Source organism: Heterodontus francisci, chromosome 24 (genome assembly GCF_036365525.1).
Source record: "Heterodontus francisci isolate sHetFra1 chromosome 24, sHetFra1.hap1, whole genome shotgun sequence".
Taxonomy (NCBI): Eukaryota; Metazoa; Chordata; class Chondrichthyes; order Heterodontiformes; family Heterodontidae; genus Heterodontus; species Heterodontus francisci.
In genome coordinates, this window is record NC_090394.1 from 58,198,948 (window position 1) to 58,217,288 (window position 18,341).

An 18,341-nucleotide genomic window follows, 5' to 3' on the forward strand; every position below is an offset into this window, starting at 1 on the left:
CACAGTGAAGGAATGGCAATGTATTTCCTAGTCAGGCTAGTGTGTGACTTGGAGGGAACTTGCAGGTGGTGTTGTTCCCATACATCTGCTCCCCTTGACCTTCTGGTGGTAGACGTCGCAGATTTGGAATGTGCTGTCGAAGGAGCCTTGGCGAGTTGCTGCAGTGCATTTTGTAGATGGTACACACTGTTACCACTGTGCGTCGGTGGTGGAGGGAGTGAATGTTTAACATGGTGGATGGGGTGCTGATCAAGTGGGCTGCTTTGTCCTGGATGGTGTTGAGTTTCTTGAGTGTTGGTGCTGCACTCATCCAGGCACGTGAAGAATATTCTGTCATGCTCCTGAGTTGTGCCTTGTGGATGGTGGATGGGCTTTGGGAAGTCAGGAGATGAGTTTATTCGCCACAGAATTCTCAGTCTCAGACCTACTCTTGTAGCCACAGTATTTATATGGCTGGTCCAGTTACGTTTCTGGTCATTAGTAACCCCAGGATGTTGATGATGGAGAATTCAGAAATGTTAATGCTGTTGAGGGTAAGAGGAGATGGTTAGATTCTTTCTTGTTGGAGATGGTCATTGTCTAGCACTTGTATGGCCTGAATGTCACGTGCCACTTATCAGCCCAAGCCTGAATGTTGTCCATGTCTTGCTGTATGCGGGCATGGACTGCTTCAATATCTGAGGAGTTGTGAATGGTCCTGAACACTGTAATCATCAGCGCACATCCTCACTTCTGACCTTACGTTGGAGGGAAGGTCATTGATGAAGCAGCTGAAGATGATTGGGCCAAAGGAACTACCTTGAGGAATTCCTGCAGTGATGTCCTGGGGCTGAAATGATGGGCCTTCAACAACCACAACCATCTTCCTTTCTGCTAGGTATGTCTCCAACTAGTGGAGAGGTTTCCCCCAATTCCCTTTTACCTCAGTTCTGCTGGGACTTTTATAGAAACCAATTTAATTAAAATGTAAAAAATAATTGGTTTCCAGCTACATTGGCGTTGAGACTGTTTTTGAATTCATCACTGTCTGATGTGAGGCAATATATCATAGCATATTGTAATTTCTGCATATTGATTGATCCAGATGTATTAAAATAATGTGAGCTAATGGTCATTTAGTTACTTGCTGTGTAAAATGGTCTGCCATGGAAAACAACTGTTACTGTACTTCATATAAATACAAGTTATTTCATTTTTGCTTTATTTCCATATATTTTCATACTGTGTACCCAGTGCCAATATGTTCTTGAATCATTTTGGAATCCAGTTTGGGCCATATATTGGGTGGATGTTTCACCAGAAGCCTGTTCTAAAAAATGTTTTTAAAATTAGTCTCGTTGCTAATAGCACAGATTTTGTTTTGTGTGAGAAATGAAAATAAATTGCAATGAGTATGCAAAGGAATAGAATTTTAAAAGCAATCAGCTTTATTTTAAGTACATGTTGCTGTAATTTATAAAAGATTCATGTGTACCACAAGTTAAAGTGGAAGGAGTCCAGGTCTGTCTATCCATCTATATGATAAACAAGTATTCCAACACACAATGTAAAAAGCTTTAAACTTTGCACAACAGATTCTGTTTCTTTAAAATTAACAACATTCAACCTGAGAAATAATGTGCCAATTCTTCTCACCCTCTCAGCATCATCAGCACAGTGTGTGGGTCAATATGGATCAACAGGCAGCTCCTACCATCTTACTGAGTGTGATGGATCATATGCAAGTATCTGAGTTGGAAGATTCGGTGTTACAGAGCTTAATAACCCCAAGCCCTCGAAGCGAAATGGTTGCCCACGAATTCCAAGAGCTTACACTGCAGCCAAATCCGCACCTACCTCCTTTGAACGAGAGGAAGAATGGTGAGTACTGTAACAGCCACCTAACTGCAGTTGCCTGTGTTTGCAAGGGAGAAGTTAATACTGACAAGTCTTCGTTGAGGATGTCAGGTGATGTTTATGGCATATGAAAGATTTAGAACTGTGAATGTGCTATTATAGTGGTCACCGTAGCAGTCAGAAACCTATCTGTTGTGTTGTTAGTATTATATGGTTGATAACTTGAGTTGAAATGTCAGCCAAAGCTGCTTCTCCTCTTCCTCCTCCTCCCACTCCCTTCCATAATTTCACCAGTTACTCAGTGCATAAATGTAGTGCAAACAAGGACCATATTGGACAAGGGTAAAGAAAAAGCATTTCATCAGTTAATTTCCTTGCTACGATTTTCTGCTGAATTCTGCCCAGTTCTACATGTATTCATGTCTTGCTTCAATTGTATAGAACCTTGGTTAGACTGCACCTGAAGTAGTATTTGCAGTATTGGTCCCTTACCTTAGGAAGGATATTATTGCCATAGAGGGAGTGCAACGAAGCTTCACCAGACTTTCTCCTGGGATGGCAGGACTGTCCTATGAAGAGAGATAGGGAAAACTGGGCCTGTATTCTCTAGAGTTTCGAAGAATGAGAGGTGATCTCATTGAAATCTACAAAATGCTTAAAGGGATAGGCAGGTAAGATGTTTCCCCTGATTGGGGAGTCTAGAACCAGGTGACAAAATTTCAAAATAAAGGGGAAGCCACTTAGGACAGAGGTGAGGAGAAATTTCTTTACTCAGAGGATTGTGAATCTTAGGAATTCTGTACCCCAGAGGGCTGTGGAAGCTCAGTCACTGAGTATGTTTAAAGCAGAGATTGACAGATTTCCAAATACAAATGACATAAGGGAATATGAGAATAGTGTGGGGAAAAAGGCATTGAAGTGGATGATCAGCCATCATCATATTGAATGGCGGAGCAGGCTCGATGGGCTGAATGGCCTACTCCTGCTCCTATGTTCCTATAGATATGTTTGCAGAAGGTATTTGATCCACTCCTAGTATTTGCATATTTGTGATCAGGAGAGTATTTTGTGTTTTCAGGCTTTGGATTTTGTTTAGGCATCCATTTAATTCGGAGAGGAAATAGCTGATGCAGTTTTCTTTTAAACTTCTTGTTTTTTTGTATTTTCACTTTTACCAAAATTCTAATGACATCTGGGAATAATAACTTGATTACCATTGATTATTTCTGCTGCCAAGTCAATAATTCAATTGTAAAGTGTGGTGCTGTGTGCAAAACAAGATGCAAAGATTGCATGGCTTCATTAAAATAACAGTATAAAATTACAATATTATAATCACAAACTAAAAGAAGATGCAGACCTTGATAAATTCTACACTCAGTGACATGGCAAAATTTGTCAAATTGCACTATGGTCAGAGACCATAGCCTTACAAAGTAAGCAATGTGTCTCTTAATGTGGGTTTCAGATGCCACTCCAATGTTCTGTCACAAAGAGAATCTGAGTATATTTTCATATGAGTATTCACAGATGTTATGTTTATGCAAAGTTGGAGCTATTTTCCTGTAAAGAATTGTTGCTTTAATGTAGAACTCTCACTCCATCTGATTATATTCATGTGGATATCTGAACATTGTCTTGCAAATCTGAGAACTAGATGTGTAACAGACCACTGCCATTCCTTAGCAACTACCATTACATTGTGAATTTATTTCCTCCAGACTATTGGACAAATGGAGGTTTTAAGATTGAATACATTCATTAAAATTAAACCTAAACCATTACAAGATAAGGTTACTGTTAATTCTATATACAGTAAAATATAGACTAGGGGCAAAATTAGTGGATTGGCCATTCATTAAATACTCACCTGATTTTCCTTTACATTGAAGTCAGTAGAAAAATCTGGTGTGATGTATAGCAAACCAGTGATGTGCCACCGCCCATTTAATGCACCCAATGAAGTTGAATTTCAGCCCCATTGATTTGTTTAAGAAAAGTTTGCATTTTTGTTGAGTGTTCTGATAAATCAGCATTGACAGTTTGCAGGACTATACATGTAGAAGGGCAGAGGTTTTGGTAAAGACGATAAGCAGTGGAAATTCAACAGTATGAGTATTTTATTCCCTAACAAGAGTAAAGCTATGGATTTAGCCCTTGTTGAAGCCCTTTGCTACATATAATGTGTAGAAAATGGTGATAGTGTACATTGAAATATATGTAGCGATATATCCAGAACCATTGTTTGTTCTGGTTGGGAAATTGACTATATAGATGAAGGTAATCTCACATATTATTGTACTTTCCTGAACCATTGTTCAAATATAAAGGGCTAACAGGAAATGCATTGCAAAGGTAATAATTTACCTCACTTGCATCCTAGAAATAGTAACCACTTTGCAATTTAAATCTGGATGATGCACCATTTATTTGCATGCTTAAATTTTTTTAATGATTTAGATTGACTATGTTGCCTTGCATTAAATACAATTCAGTTGATGACTTCATTCCTCCTCAAGGTTATACATTTGAAATAGAATTTGTCACAGTAAACATTTGTACTGCTACAGCTGGGCTCCATTTCCCCCCCACTGAGAAACCTTGAAGTTGGGCAGAACAGGTGGCTCCTTACTGTCAGAGGAGCTGATGATGTGACTCTTTATAATATAGAAATTTACTATTTCAACCAGATGTTTCCTCTTTAATTCAGAGTACTGCTTTAGAGTTTGTTTATATAAGCTGAAGATTGTTCTTGTGCGCAACAATATAGAAAGCTTTCCGATGACAGCATTATGTGAAGAATAACCAGATTTCCCACATTCATTAGACACAAACTTTATTTTTTCCATGTAAACAAGCTTTTAAGCATAACATAATACCTTGTGAAATATTTTCTATAAATAAGTCATTATTGCTTGTCGAGGATAAGTGTACCGTTCCATTCCAGGAGATTGCAACTTCACTGTTACCTTGAGTAATATAAATACTACATTTTATTACAATGATTTAGGACATTGCTCACTAAATTGATGTGGGTTTCGGATCTCAACCTAGTTGAATCAGGGCAAAATTGGATTTATGAATTTTGTGTTGTTTGTATAACCAATCCAATATAACTTTTGTATCGAAATTGAAGTTTGAATGCCAGTGCAATGAAAATTAGAAGAGATGTAATGAGAGATGTTGGTTTGTTATCACCTAGAGTCATAGAGTTATACAGCACAGAAACAGGCCCTTCGGCCCATCGTGTCTGTGCCGGCCATCAAACACCTAATTATTCTAATCCCATTTACCCGTGTTACACTACTGCACAAAGTCAGAATTACCCCACAATGTGTCCCGTAAGTACACACCCTAAAAAAAGAAAAACTCCTTGTGTAGTTAAACAGCTGTGGTCAACAAACAAGGTATGAGACAAAATCAAGCTAAAATAAAAGGCTTGCACAAATGCAAGTGAAAATCCAGCAGACTGGAAAAGCTATAAAAAGCAATAAAATGATGCAGAGAAAGTAATAAAATGATTTAAATGGAAAAATTGTATGAGGTATCAAAACTAAAAGCAAAAGTTTTTAAAAATATGTTAAAGGAAAGAGAGTGATAATGGGGAATGCAGACCCATTAAAGACATAAGCAGATGATACACTAACAGACAATAAGGAAATGGCAGGCTTGTTAAATGAGTACTCGTATCTATTTTCAGTGGATGAGGTGGACAAAATATCAGTGGTACAGGGGAACCTAAAAATAAGTAAAGTAGAGGAAATTAGTGAAGTTAATATGTAAAAAACTGGTAATGGAGAAAATATTGGCGCTGAAGATAGACAAATCTCAAATGATATGATGGTTTCCACCCTAGGGTATTAAAAGAAATGGGGGAAGAAAACATGATGGATATAATTTTCTGAAGCTCTCTAATTTCAGAAATTGTGCCTATGGATTGGAAAATTGCAAATGTCACTCCACTATTTAAGAAGTATGGGCGGGAGAAACCAGGAAACTAAAGACTTGTCATTTTAATATCAGTTGCGGGGAAGTTACTGGAATTATCATCAGCGACTGAGTGACTGAACACTTGGACAAAGAGAAGCAGCATAAATCATGCCCAGCTAATCTACTTCAGGAAGTTATGGACATGGTTGATAGCAGAGTGTCTGAATGTTGACTATATGAATTTTCAGAAGGCCTTCAAATAATAAGGTTCTGCACAACATGAAATGTGAAAAATGGAAGTGCATGGAATTAGAAGTAACTTTGTGATGTGGGTTGGTAATTGGTTGAGAAGTAGGGTTGGAGAGTAGAAATAAAGGGAAACTTCTCTGGTTTACAGAATATGACAAGTCATGCCCCCCAGGTATCTGCACTGGGACTTCAGCTTTTCGTCATTGACTCGGATGAAGGAACAGAAAATTAGATACCAGGTTTGCATGACATTAAGTTAGGAGGTACATTAAGTTGTGTAGGTGGGAGTAGGTAGTTAAAAAGGGACAGAGACAGACTAAGTGAATGGGGAAAACAGTGGCAGATGCCTTTAAATGTGATGTCATACACTTTGGATGCAATAAAGTCAAATGGGGATATTTTCATAATAGTGAGAGACTGAGAACTGTGGAGGAACAAAAGGATTTAGGTGTACATGAAAGCTAGTGCACAGGTACAAAAAGTAATCAAAAAGGCTAATGGAATACTGGCCTTTCCCTCAAGTGGGTTGGAATACAAAAGTGAGGAAATTGTGCTTCATTTGTACAGAGTGTTAGTCCAACCTCATTTGGAGTACAATGTGCAGTTTTAGGTAATGCACTTGAAAGATATATTGGCCTTGGAGGGGATACAGTGCAGATTTACCAGAATGATACCAGGACTTAAAAGGTTACACCATGAGGACAGGTTGCATAAACTTGGTTCCTTCGAGTTTAGAAGTTTGAGGGTGATCAAATCAAGTAGTTTAAAATGATAAAGAGATTTGATAGGCTAGATAATGAGGAATTATTTCATCTGGTGGGGAATCTAGAACAAGGGGACATGAGCACTTTTTTAGGTCAAAAATTGAAATAAAATCATGCTGGGGACTTCAATGCCCTCTTTTACAAATTATAATGAAGTGCCTGCGGACTTTCGATGGACTTAAAAGTTTAATCAGTAATACAACTTTGGAAGGAACAATATTCTCTACTGCATCCCTGGATATCCCTGTGGCTTCCTGTCAATCACCGGAGTATCTCTGGAGACTTTCCAGAGGGTCTGTGACATGGTTTGTGGGTGAGCACCACATGGTAAAGACTAATAAAATGAGCAGTGGCTAGAAGCATGCTTCTGCTCTCCCGGTGCTCTTCCATTACTCTCCCCTTGCTCTGCTCTGCCTGCACTGTCAGTCTGAGCACACTTCTGCCGCCAACTGATGACAGTTTGTGTCCCGGCACCACCATTATCTGAGGGCAGATTGAACAATATTCAGAGAAAAGTGAAATTTCTTTATCTGTATATAAATGTAGATATATAAAATACATATAGATATATATTCATATCTTTACCTGGATATCTAAGTAAATATTAAAATAATCCTTTAATGAGGTTTACAAATCAACTGTCAATCTATATTGGTTTATAGTTGGAGAAAAAGCAACTAATTTTTATACCAAATCTCTTGATTTTTTAAGAGTTTGTCTCCTGATTTATGAGACGATGGGATTAGCATGTCTGCAACAGCCATGTTATACATGTGGCTCCCTCTCTCTATTTCCAATGTAAAGTATTTTGTCCATTGTACAGTATATCTAGAAGTCTATATAATATAATGAAGTATTGGGGATTTTGGGTCACTCTATTGTTTTCACTTCTTCAGTCCCTATTAAATAGCATTCCCGGATGAGAGGACAAATAGATGGTTTGTTCTCTGGCCTCTACCAGTGTGTCCTTCAATCCAGCTGCTATGAAGTACATAAAAGAGGCATGGATTCACCTCTGCTCAGATTTTTTTCCTGGTTGAGAACTCCTTTGACTTTGCTCAACACTAACCAGTGTTGAGATTGATAACTGGCATCAATAACTTGTTCAGAATCATGGGAAAGAACCAACACTCAAAAGGGTATAGACATTCTGTGCCATCATAAATGGTTCCCTATGACAGTATTGAAAATGCTGGTCCCTTTAATTAAACACAACTCATTTCAGTGTTGATAGAGAGCAGGTGATGTTCATTATAATTTTGCATTTAAGGGCTGGTTTTTGCCCAGTGGGGAGGTTGCCTCTGGGCAGAGAGTTAGTCCAGAAGGGAAGAGTGGGAACTGATACTTGGACTGAACTATGAACTGACAATAAAACTGTTGTGGATCAGAGACTGTCATCGGCTTCCTCATTTTGGTGAATGGACATCTGCCTGTTTAATATCCTAAATGGTTGTATCTATTTGTTGTTCATTATGTGATATCCCAATAAGATATTGCTTCCTGGGTCAGTGACACTGAGGCAATTGCCAATACAGGAAAGGCCTTATGTAGTGAAATCTGGATGGTTTGCCACATTTCATTATATTGCAGTCAGATTATGTGAATCTATGCAGAGAAACCTGATTTTGTTTTTGGTAATCAAGTTGTGACCAAGTGGTATTCAGGTGATTTGCAATGGAGGCAAAGGCAGATATATGGAGTTATGTTGCAGATCACCCTTGACCTTATTGAATGGCAGAACAGGTTTGAGGGGCTAAATGGCCTACTTCTGTTCCCACGTTCATAGGGGTGTTTTATAAGGATCACTTTTTCCCTTTAATAGTTTCAAACCAGCTGAATGTTACTCATTACATGTGGCAATTTATTTTGGTTTCAAAGCATGACTTATGATGCAAGTCTGTCATTGTTGCTACAGTGTACCTTTCCAAATTCTAAGTCTTTATTAAAATGATCTGATTGAATTTTTAGCATTAAATTCCTATTTTGCTGTATTATTTATGTTGCTTAATTCAAATTACTGGATCATTTTTTTGAAGCACAGAAACAACTTTGAATAATCAGGAGCAGACTGCAATTGTAAATATAAATCTGGCATTTTGATGTTGATAGTTCTGCTGTATTGCCTCATCTGTGGGAAAACCAACTCGCAAATTGAATTCTAAAATTTAATTGCAATTCCCTTGAAAATGAGTAATGCATTACATTAACTGAAAAACTTTTTCCCACAGTTTTCAAGTCTTTTCAGATGTGACATGTACTGCACTGGTGATATATTATTGAAATGGCATATAGATAGGTTAAGCAAGTGGGCAAAAATTTGGCAGATGGAATATAATATGGGAAAATGTGAGGTTATCCACTTTGGTATGAAGAATAGAAAAACAAAATACTATTTAAATGGAGAGAGACTGCAGAATGCTGCAGTACAGAGGGATCTGTGTGTCCTCACATGAAACACAATGATGACAGCAACAACTTATATTGAAGTTTCTTTAACATAATGAACTATCCCAAGGTGCTTTACAGGAGCATTATAAAACAAAGTGTGACACTGAGCCATAAAAGGAGATATTAGGTCAAATGACCAAAAGCTTGGTCAAAGACATAAGTTTTTTTTTAAGGAGTGTCCTGAAGGAGGAAAGTAAGGTGGAAAGGTGTAGGGAGGGTATTCCAGAGCTTGGGGCCGAGACAACTGAAGGCACAGCCACCAATGGTAGAGTGATTAAAGTCAGGGAAGCACAAGAGACCAGAATTAGAGAAGCGTAGATATCTTGGTGGGTTGTGGGGCTGGAGGAGATTAGAGATGTGGAGGGGCAAGGCCATGGAGGGATTTGAAAACAAGGATGAGAATTTTAAAATCAAGACGTTGCTTGACCAGGAGCATGCAGGTACTGCAAGTAATTAGGAAAGGAAATTGAATGTTGGCCTTTATTGCAAGCAGGAATGAAGTATAAAAGTAGGGAAGTCTTGCAATAACTTTGCGGGGTGTTGGTGAGACCACACTAGATTACTGTGTACAGTCTTGGTCGCCTTATTTAAGGGGGGATATGCTTGCATTGGAGGCATTTCAGAGAAGCTTCACTAGTTTGATTCCTGGGATGAAAGGGTTGACTTATAAAGAAGGGTTGAGCAGGTTGGACCCCTACTCGGAGTTTGGAAGGACGAGAGGTGATCTTATTGAAACATATGACATTCTGAGAGGGCTTGACAGGATTGATGCTGAGAGGATGTTTGTCCTCATGGGGGAATCTAGAACTAGGGGGCACAGTTTCAGAATATGGGGTCACCCATTTAAGACTGAGACAAAGAGGAATTTCTTCTCTTAGAGGGACGTGAATCTCTGGGATTCTCTACTGTAGAGTCCAAGTCATTTACTATATTCAAGGCTGAGTTAGACAGATTTTTGAACTAAAGGGGAGTCCAGGGTTATGGGGAACAGACAGGAAAGTGGAGTTAAGGCCAAGATCAGATCCGCCATGATCTTATTAAATGGTGGTGCAGTTTCAAGGGGTCAAGTGACCTACTCCTCCTATTTCTTATGTTCTTAAAAATTGGCCCAATGCATTCCATTTGCCGCCTTTCTGTTGAAAGCCTCAATTTGGCTTCAATTTAGAAGCCTCATCAAGTCATGTTCTGTAGGGCTAGCTGTGCCTGAGCTTAATGCAAATATTAACGATAAGACAAGGACAGACTGCTCGTTGTTGTTCATTGGCTGGGTATTTCACATGATTGATATGTCTAATAGCTGTTGAGAATGGTTTCTGTATATTAGAATGGATTGCTTTTGACACTATAGCCTGTTTATTTGTAGTAAAGGCTGGATATAGATTCACTAGATCCCCTTGAGAAACTGTCAGAAAGGATAAAGGGCAAGGTTGAGAATTCAATTGCAATGGAGAAAAAATGGGTTTTGTTGGCAATAACTTTCTTTTTATTATTATGTGTTGCAATGACGTTAACTAATGTTTGGTTGCATTCCCATGGAACTGGATGACATCATTGTTTTGCCTGTATAGTCCAGCAGGCAAAAAAGTTATTTCCCTGCAATAACCAAACACTTGTTACTTTTCTCAGCAAAAACTAGATTTACTTTACCTTGGATAATAAACCTTTATTGAATGACTGTGACCCATTTATACAATAGCCTATAATTCTTTGAGGCTCCACTAGTGACACAAAGCCTTCCCAATGGTGCAATGGTGGATTGCAAATTCAAACACCCACCTCTATGTCCATTTTATAGCAAGCCAGATTTTGTCTGCTGTAGCTTTTGTAGACCAAAGGAAGCACCCTCCTGGCAAATGGAAACCTAATTTAAATAGAATAATTATTAAAGTTCTTGCTGAATTCGATGACTTCAGGCAAAGATCTACCACCTCCACCCCTTGGAAACACCTCAACTATATAAAATGGGTATGTGATAGCTCAAAAGCATTGGCCTGCTTTAGCTTGCTCCTTAAAACAAAATTTTTTTAAACAACGAGCATTTATCTACTGCATTTAACATCCTACAAACTGGGTGCCCAAAATCTCAATGGTCTCGGGCATTAGTGTTTGTGAAAGAAAGTTATTCCATATTTAGGAGCGGCATACAGATGGCTGGTTGTTACATGTAGGGGACATTTTAAAATTAAGGGGAGGGCTTGACTCATAAAACTTGGTGTGGCTTTTTTCTTCTATGCTGCTGGAACAGGGAAAAGCACATTCCTGAGTTTGCTGTACTTGTAAAATCTGTGGCTAAAGATGTGGATTTGCTCTGTGAGCCAGCTAATCACTTGTTTATTCCGCAATAAAGATCAAGTTGATTCAAATTAATCAATTGATTTTAATCCAGGTTTAAGCTTTACATTGCAGTGTTATGTAAGCTTAAGCTGTACCTGAATATCATTAGATGTGTGCTTGGTATTGAAAAACAATGGAAAAATCAGACTCTTAAGAAAACTGTTTTGTTTTCATATCCTCTTGGTCTCGAACTTGAAAACAGCTGAGTGTTCAGACAGGTGCTTGCTAACATCTCAACAGTCTTTGTCATTACCGCTGTGTGACGAGCCATTTGGAAACACTAAGGGTCAAATCAAGATGTATTTTCATTACAAATTTACGTGAGCATCACTTTGACCTTGGAACACAGTCCCTACTAATAAAATGTAATTTGGTTCTCAAGTGTTTAAATGGTTTAAGAAAGGGCTAATTTTACATTTGAATTTCTTCTGATCTTTCTTCCCTTATTAATTTAAACCTTACTCATAAACACGTATTCCAGAAGATATTTGTAAATGAAGAGAATAATCATAAACCAGCTGTCAGCTGAACATATAATCCTCTTTTCTATGATTTTCCAAATTGTGACATTTGCTATGTGAAATAGTGTGAATGCCGTTCAGGAAGCAACTTAAAATACTGAAAATATTGTATATGCTTATATGGTGCCCGTTTAAGAGCGAAGACCAAAGTACGGAAAGTCCTCATCAGGGAACTTCTCTTTGCTGACGATGCTGCATTAACATCTCACACTGAAGAGTGTCTGCAGAATCTCATCGACAGGTTTGCGGCTGCCTGCAACGAATTTGGCCTAACCATCAGCCTCAAGAAAACGAACATCATGGGACAGGATGTCAGAAATGCTCCATCCATCAATATCGGCGACCACGGTCTGGAAGTGGTTCAAGAGTTCACCTACCTAGGTTCAACTATCACCTGTCTCTTGATACAGAAATCAACAAGCGCATGGGAAAGGCTTCCACTGTTATGTCCAGACTGGCCAAGAGAGTGTGGGAAAATGGCGCACTGTCACGGAACACAAAAGTCCACGTGTATCAAGCCTGTGTCCTCAGTACCTTGCTCTACAGCAGCGAGGCCTGGACAACATAAGTCAGCCAAGAGCAACGTCTCAATTCATTCCATCTTCGCTGCCTCCGGAGAATCCTTGGCATCATGTGGCAGGACCGTATCTCCAACACAGAAGTCCTTGAGGCGGCCAACATCTCCAGCTTATACACAGTACTGAGTCAACGGCGCTTGAGATGGCTTGGCCATGTGAGCCGCATGGAAGATGGCAGGATCCCCAAAGACACATTGTACAGCGAGCTCGCCACTGGTATCAGACCCACCAGCCGTCCATGTCTCCGCTTTAAAGACGTCTGCAAACGCGACATGAAGTCCTGTGACATTGAACACAAGTCATGGGAGTCAGTTGCCAGCGATTGCCAGAGCTGGCGGAAAGCCATAAAGGCGGGGCTAAAGTGTGGTGAGTCGAAGAGACTTAGCAGTTGGCAGGAAAAAAGACAGAAGCGCAAGGGGAGAGCCAACTGTGTAACAGCCCCGACAACCAATTTTATCTGCAGCACCTGTGGAAGAGTCTGTCCCTCTAGTTTTGGCCTTTATAGCCACTCCAGGCGCTTACCCATTGTCTCCCGAGACAAGGAGGCCAAAGAAGAAGAGCATTCCTTTACAAAATAAGCTTTATTCGAAGCATTGGTGGATGTAATAATCTGTGAGCCATCCTTAATCATGTACACTGCCAAGTACTATGTGTGCAACGAATGCAATAACTAAAGCTATAGAAATAACACACAATAATAACCAAGTAATGCACTGCACAATATTCAGATGTACCAAAGGTATTGATATGTTAACATATAGAAAACAATTGCTCTAAAGTTTTGGACTCTTGGATTAATTTCCCTCTCTCGAGGTTGCACTTCGAGCATACACACAACTACCAACAGAATGATAGTGAGTGTGTGCCTCAATTTCATATTCTTTCACTTTCCATTGATCTCATTGTTGCCCAGATATTAATATCTATGATCTGTATCCAGGTTCTTTCATTAGGTTTGTCTTAGCAAGTTTCGAACATAGTTGGCTTTGAAGAACAAACATTGAAGAGAAGTGTGTCTGTAAAACAGTATTTTAACTCGGTGCTGAAAGACTGTTGTTCTTGCAACTAACCTGAAGTAGGTACCTCGCCAGGCACCACCAACCAGTTGGCAGTCAGCCACCTTAAGAACCCCAGGCCTGGAAGAGCAGGGTAGGGGTCAAGTGCACAGGGTACAGAAGCAAGGGAGAACTGCCATTAAGAGTGAAAGGCAGAGCTCCTAGAATCGAAAGTGGAAGAGGCAGCAGTGCTGGTACATGTGGCTTTTATAAAGACTTTCTATTAATATAGAGGTGTCATCGAGCAGGAGAAACAGTGCAACATTTCTGTGTTAACTTGAAAACCTGCAACAAAAGGCAAACATACCAGCACTACTCCTCTCTCACTCTAAATTCTAAGCAGAAGTTGTTTGATACTTTCAAAAACATCCTAGGTGGTGGTTGCGTGGAAGGATTCACACCCCATTCCAGGACTTCATTACATAGTTTAGGCTGGCATTCCAGTGCAACACTGAAGGAATGCTGCATTGCTAGAGGTGCAATAAACATAGAAAATAGGAGCAGGAATAGGCCATTCGGCACGTCGAGCCTGCTCCGCCATTCATTATGATCATGGCTGATCATCCAACTCAGTAGCCTGTTCCGGCTTTCACCCTATACCCTTTGATCCCTTTAGACCCAAGAGCTATATCTAACTCATTTTTGAAAACATACAATGTTTTGGCCTCAACTGCTTTCTGTGGTAGCGAATTCCGCAGGCTCACTACTCTCTGGGTGAAGAAATCTCTCCTCATCTCAGTCCTGAAAGGTTTACCCCGTATCCTTAGACTATGAACCCTGGTTCTGGACTCCCCCACCATCGGGAACATTCTTCCTGCATCCACCCTGTCAAGTCCTGTTAGAATTTTATAGGTTTCTATGAGATTCCCCCCTCACTCTTCTGAACTTCAGCGGATATAATCCTAACCGACTCGATCTCTCCTCATACGTCAGTCCTACCATCCCAGGAATCAGTCTGATAAACCTTCACTGCACTCCCTCTATAGCAAGAACATCCTTCCTCCGATAAGGAGACCAAAACTGCACACACTATTCTAGATGTGGCCTCACCGAGGCCCTGTATAATTGCAGCAAGACATCCCTGCTTCTGTACTCGAATCCTCTCGCTATGAAGGCTAACATAACATTTGCCTTTTTTTTACCACCTGTTGCACCTGCATGCTTACTTTCAGCGACTGTACGAGAACACCCAGGTCTCGCTGCATATTCCCCTCTCTCAGTTTATAGTTGTTCAGATAATCTGCCTTCCTGTTTTTGCTGCCAAAGTGGATAACCTCACATTTATCCACATTATACTGCATCTGCATTAGCCCAGTCACTCAACTTGTCCAAATCACCCTGAAGCCTCTCTGCATCTCCTCACAACTCACCCTCCCACCCAGTTTTGTGTCATCCAAAAGCTCTGACTGCTAGGTCAGGTGAAAATTAAAGCTCCCAGAGGGCTATTCAAAAATAACCGCTAGGAATTCTTGCTTCATCCTGGTCAACACTCCCTCCTCGGCTAATACCACCAAACGTAGATTAACTACTCACTCATCTCATTGTTTTGAGTAATCTTGTAGTGCACAAAATAACTACCATATTTACCTACATAACAACCATCACTGCACTTCAAAGTAATTCATAGTATGTGAAGCACTTTGAGGTCTTTCTGAGAGGGGTGATAAGGCATCATATAAATATATCTTTGTTTATTTGCCCTAACAAATTGTGATATATGTTTTCCCAAATATACCATTGGAAAGAAATGATTCAAATCCGACTTGAAGAAATACCATGGTCCTTACTCTGTTTTTGTTTAAAAAATGTTTCAACATTGGATGCTGACAATATCATCTGGGAAACTGGTTTGGAGTCTGATCGTGTGGGGGAGCTGAATTAACATCTGTCCATACAATCATTAACCAAAAGGGAATCAGCAAATGTAATTTCAATTGACCTCCTCTCCTAGGGTTGGCTTTAGCAGTTTCTCTGAGTCAGTTTCTGTGGTGATGTAATTTAATACTCAGAACAAAAACATTGCAGAAACAGACATAACTCCCCTTCCCCACCGAACCAAGGCGACATTGAAGTGAATCATATTTTTAGCCTCTGTTTTTAGACAGCCCACTGTCTTAAAATGTGCAGAATAATCATGATAGTCTAACATTGATGCAAGGTTGTGAAAGAAGTGTTCCTGTTCCACCACTGATGTACTCTGCTGCTAATGTCACATTGCCAGAAAACAGCACTATCCTTGTAAGTTTGAGATGTTTCAATGAATTCCTTATTTCCTGAGCAATAACTAATCATGTCAATTCAAAGGAGAGATAGGGGTGTAAACAGTAACATTTCTTGAAGGGTAGTTCTAATAACACTTAGGTTCTCATCAATCCCTATATTTCCCTACCACCTACCTATACTAGTGACAATTTATAATGGCCAATTTACCTACCAACCTGCAAGTCTTTTTTGGCTTGTGGGAGGAAACCGGAGCACCCGGAGAAAACTCGCGCAGACACAGGGAGAACTTGCAAACTCCACACAGGCAGTACCCAGAATCGAACCCGCGTCCCTGGAGCTGTGAGGCTGCAGTGCTCGCCACTGCGCCACTGTGCCGTCTTTTCCCATGGTATTATTTAAAGAAGAGTGGGGCAGTTTTCCCTGGTGTCCTGGCTAATAATATCCTTCAACCAGCACCACAAAATAAACAGGCAATCTGGTTGTGTATCTCATTGCTGTTTATGGGACCCTTCTGTGCACAAATTGGCTGCCATGCTTCCTACATTTTAACTGTGGCCTCACTTCAAAAATAGTTTGTTGGTTGTAAAACAATTGGGACATCCTGAGGTCATGAAAGGCACTATATAAATGCAATTTTTTTTGGCATGGGTGCCAGTTCGAGAACCATAAGAGATGAGTCACCCCATGTGAGGAAAGAGGAGGAAATATTGGTAAAGATCATCTACTCCAAACTAGAATTGGGTCTGTTAACTGATTTTGGACACCTTTGCTCTCTAGGAAACATCTGTGGTCTGGAGTTTTTTTTTGTGCTCACCATTGGAGAAAAATGTGTTGCCAAGAGAATGGGTTAAACTACTATCCGTTCCCACAAATGTAGCATTGTCTTGGCATCATACAGTACTGTATGAAGAGCCCAATTTATTTTAATTTTATTACAAGTTTAAGCATGTGAAAAATTGTGCTAATCAAAAAGTGTTTCTTGGGAACCTTGTTTGAAATGTTGGTCATCTGAACATTTTCACTGGCACTGCAAAGAATTTTGATTTATATGCTAGCTGTAAACCCTGATTTATATCCACTACTCTGAAAATACTATATGTTTAACTCAAAAAGACAAATGTGTTTAGCCTTTTGAAGGCAGTTAAATTACCATTGCATGTTAAAATGCCATTGTATGATCTGGTGGCCATGTATGGTACTTGTGCTGGATGAACTTCGTGATAAAAGTGAGCAATTAAAAGAAATATTTCCACATACTGAAGCAAAATGTATGTCCACTTTTTATTTTTTTAAAAAGCTAGATAAAAATTTTAATGGTAGATTTCCTTATATGTATACTACCAATTGGGAGAAAAAACTGTATCCATTGTTTTAAAAACTACCATGGCCATTAATAATGGTAGTGGGGAAGGAGGCTAAGTGATGAGCGAAACGCAGTAGAATGCAGTTTGTCCCTGTGTAAAGTCCACCATCCTAGTGTTGGTTGCCCTAGCAGCAGGCTGTATAGGGCTGGAAAATTTACTGGTGAGTAAGGCAAGTTATCTTCCACCTGAGTAAAAATCAAAGCCACTCAGCGGTTTGGGTGTAACATCAGAATGCGTGTAGCACTATCTCCAGTTTGTTTTTCCTTTTACTTCCTTCTTTCATCTGCCTTTGTATCCAGCCCCAAGGGAGGATGGAACTTGGCAGGACTGTTCAAATGAGCATATGCTTCCATTGTATCCACTAAATTCCTCATGCAAGGTTTTGGAATTTTTTTTCTCCATTGTTTAAAAGGGCCTATTCAACCCATAGTTTTATAGTATAGCTCTTTTAATACTTTATGTTGCAGCATCCATATGATACATTTTTATTTTTCTGGATTCTTAAAATAAATATTTTCTGGGCAAAAAACATCATGAGCTTAAAAAGCACAAATCCTGAGTGAACATTCCTACAAATATGTTGACATTTCAAATTATGGAATCTAGAATATTTCAGTATCCAAAATGAACACAAGGGCCTGAATTTTACATCACCCCAACAAGCCGGATGGTGGCGGGGGTGGTGGCGTAAAACGGAGCAGGAGGCTCAGAGGTCTTACGACCCGCTGCCGCCTCCGCCTCCCTTTTACATAAGGCGGGGGAGAGGGCGAGAAATGACTCGCCCGCCCCAGGCCAATCAAGGCCCTTAAGTGGCCACTTAACGGCCATTTAAGGGCCTTCGCCTGCCTCCACGCGGATTTTACACGTGGCAAGCAGGCGTCCTGGAGTCAGGAAAAGCTGCCTGGGAAAAGCAGGCGGCTTCTCAGCACCCCGGCGGTGGGGGTGGGGGGACCTGTTCATGGGGCACAGGGTGTCCGATGGAGGGCCACCCCTGCTTCCCCAACCACCCCCAAGACCCAACAGTCCCCGCTTTCCCCCC

General features: G+C 40.1%; 1 protein-coding gene across 5 annotated transcripts in view; it reads left to right on the forward strand.

Annotated features, from left to right (window-relative positions):
• mrtfba (myocardin related transcription factor Ba) overlaps window positions 1–18,341 on the forward strand; it is a 262,413-nt gene that overhangs the window by 110,284 nt on the left and 133,788 nt on the right. For all 5 annotated transcript variants that reach the window (XM_068056259.1, XM_068056256.1, XM_068056260.1 and 2 more), the window contains one exon: window positions 1,644–1,860. In XM_068056259.1, coding sequence (XP_067912360.1) covers window positions 1,671–1,860 — 190 coding nt within the window. In that variant the 5' untranslated portion in view covers window positions 1,644–1,670. The remainder of the gene's footprint in view (window positions 1–1,643; window positions 1,861–18,341) is intronic.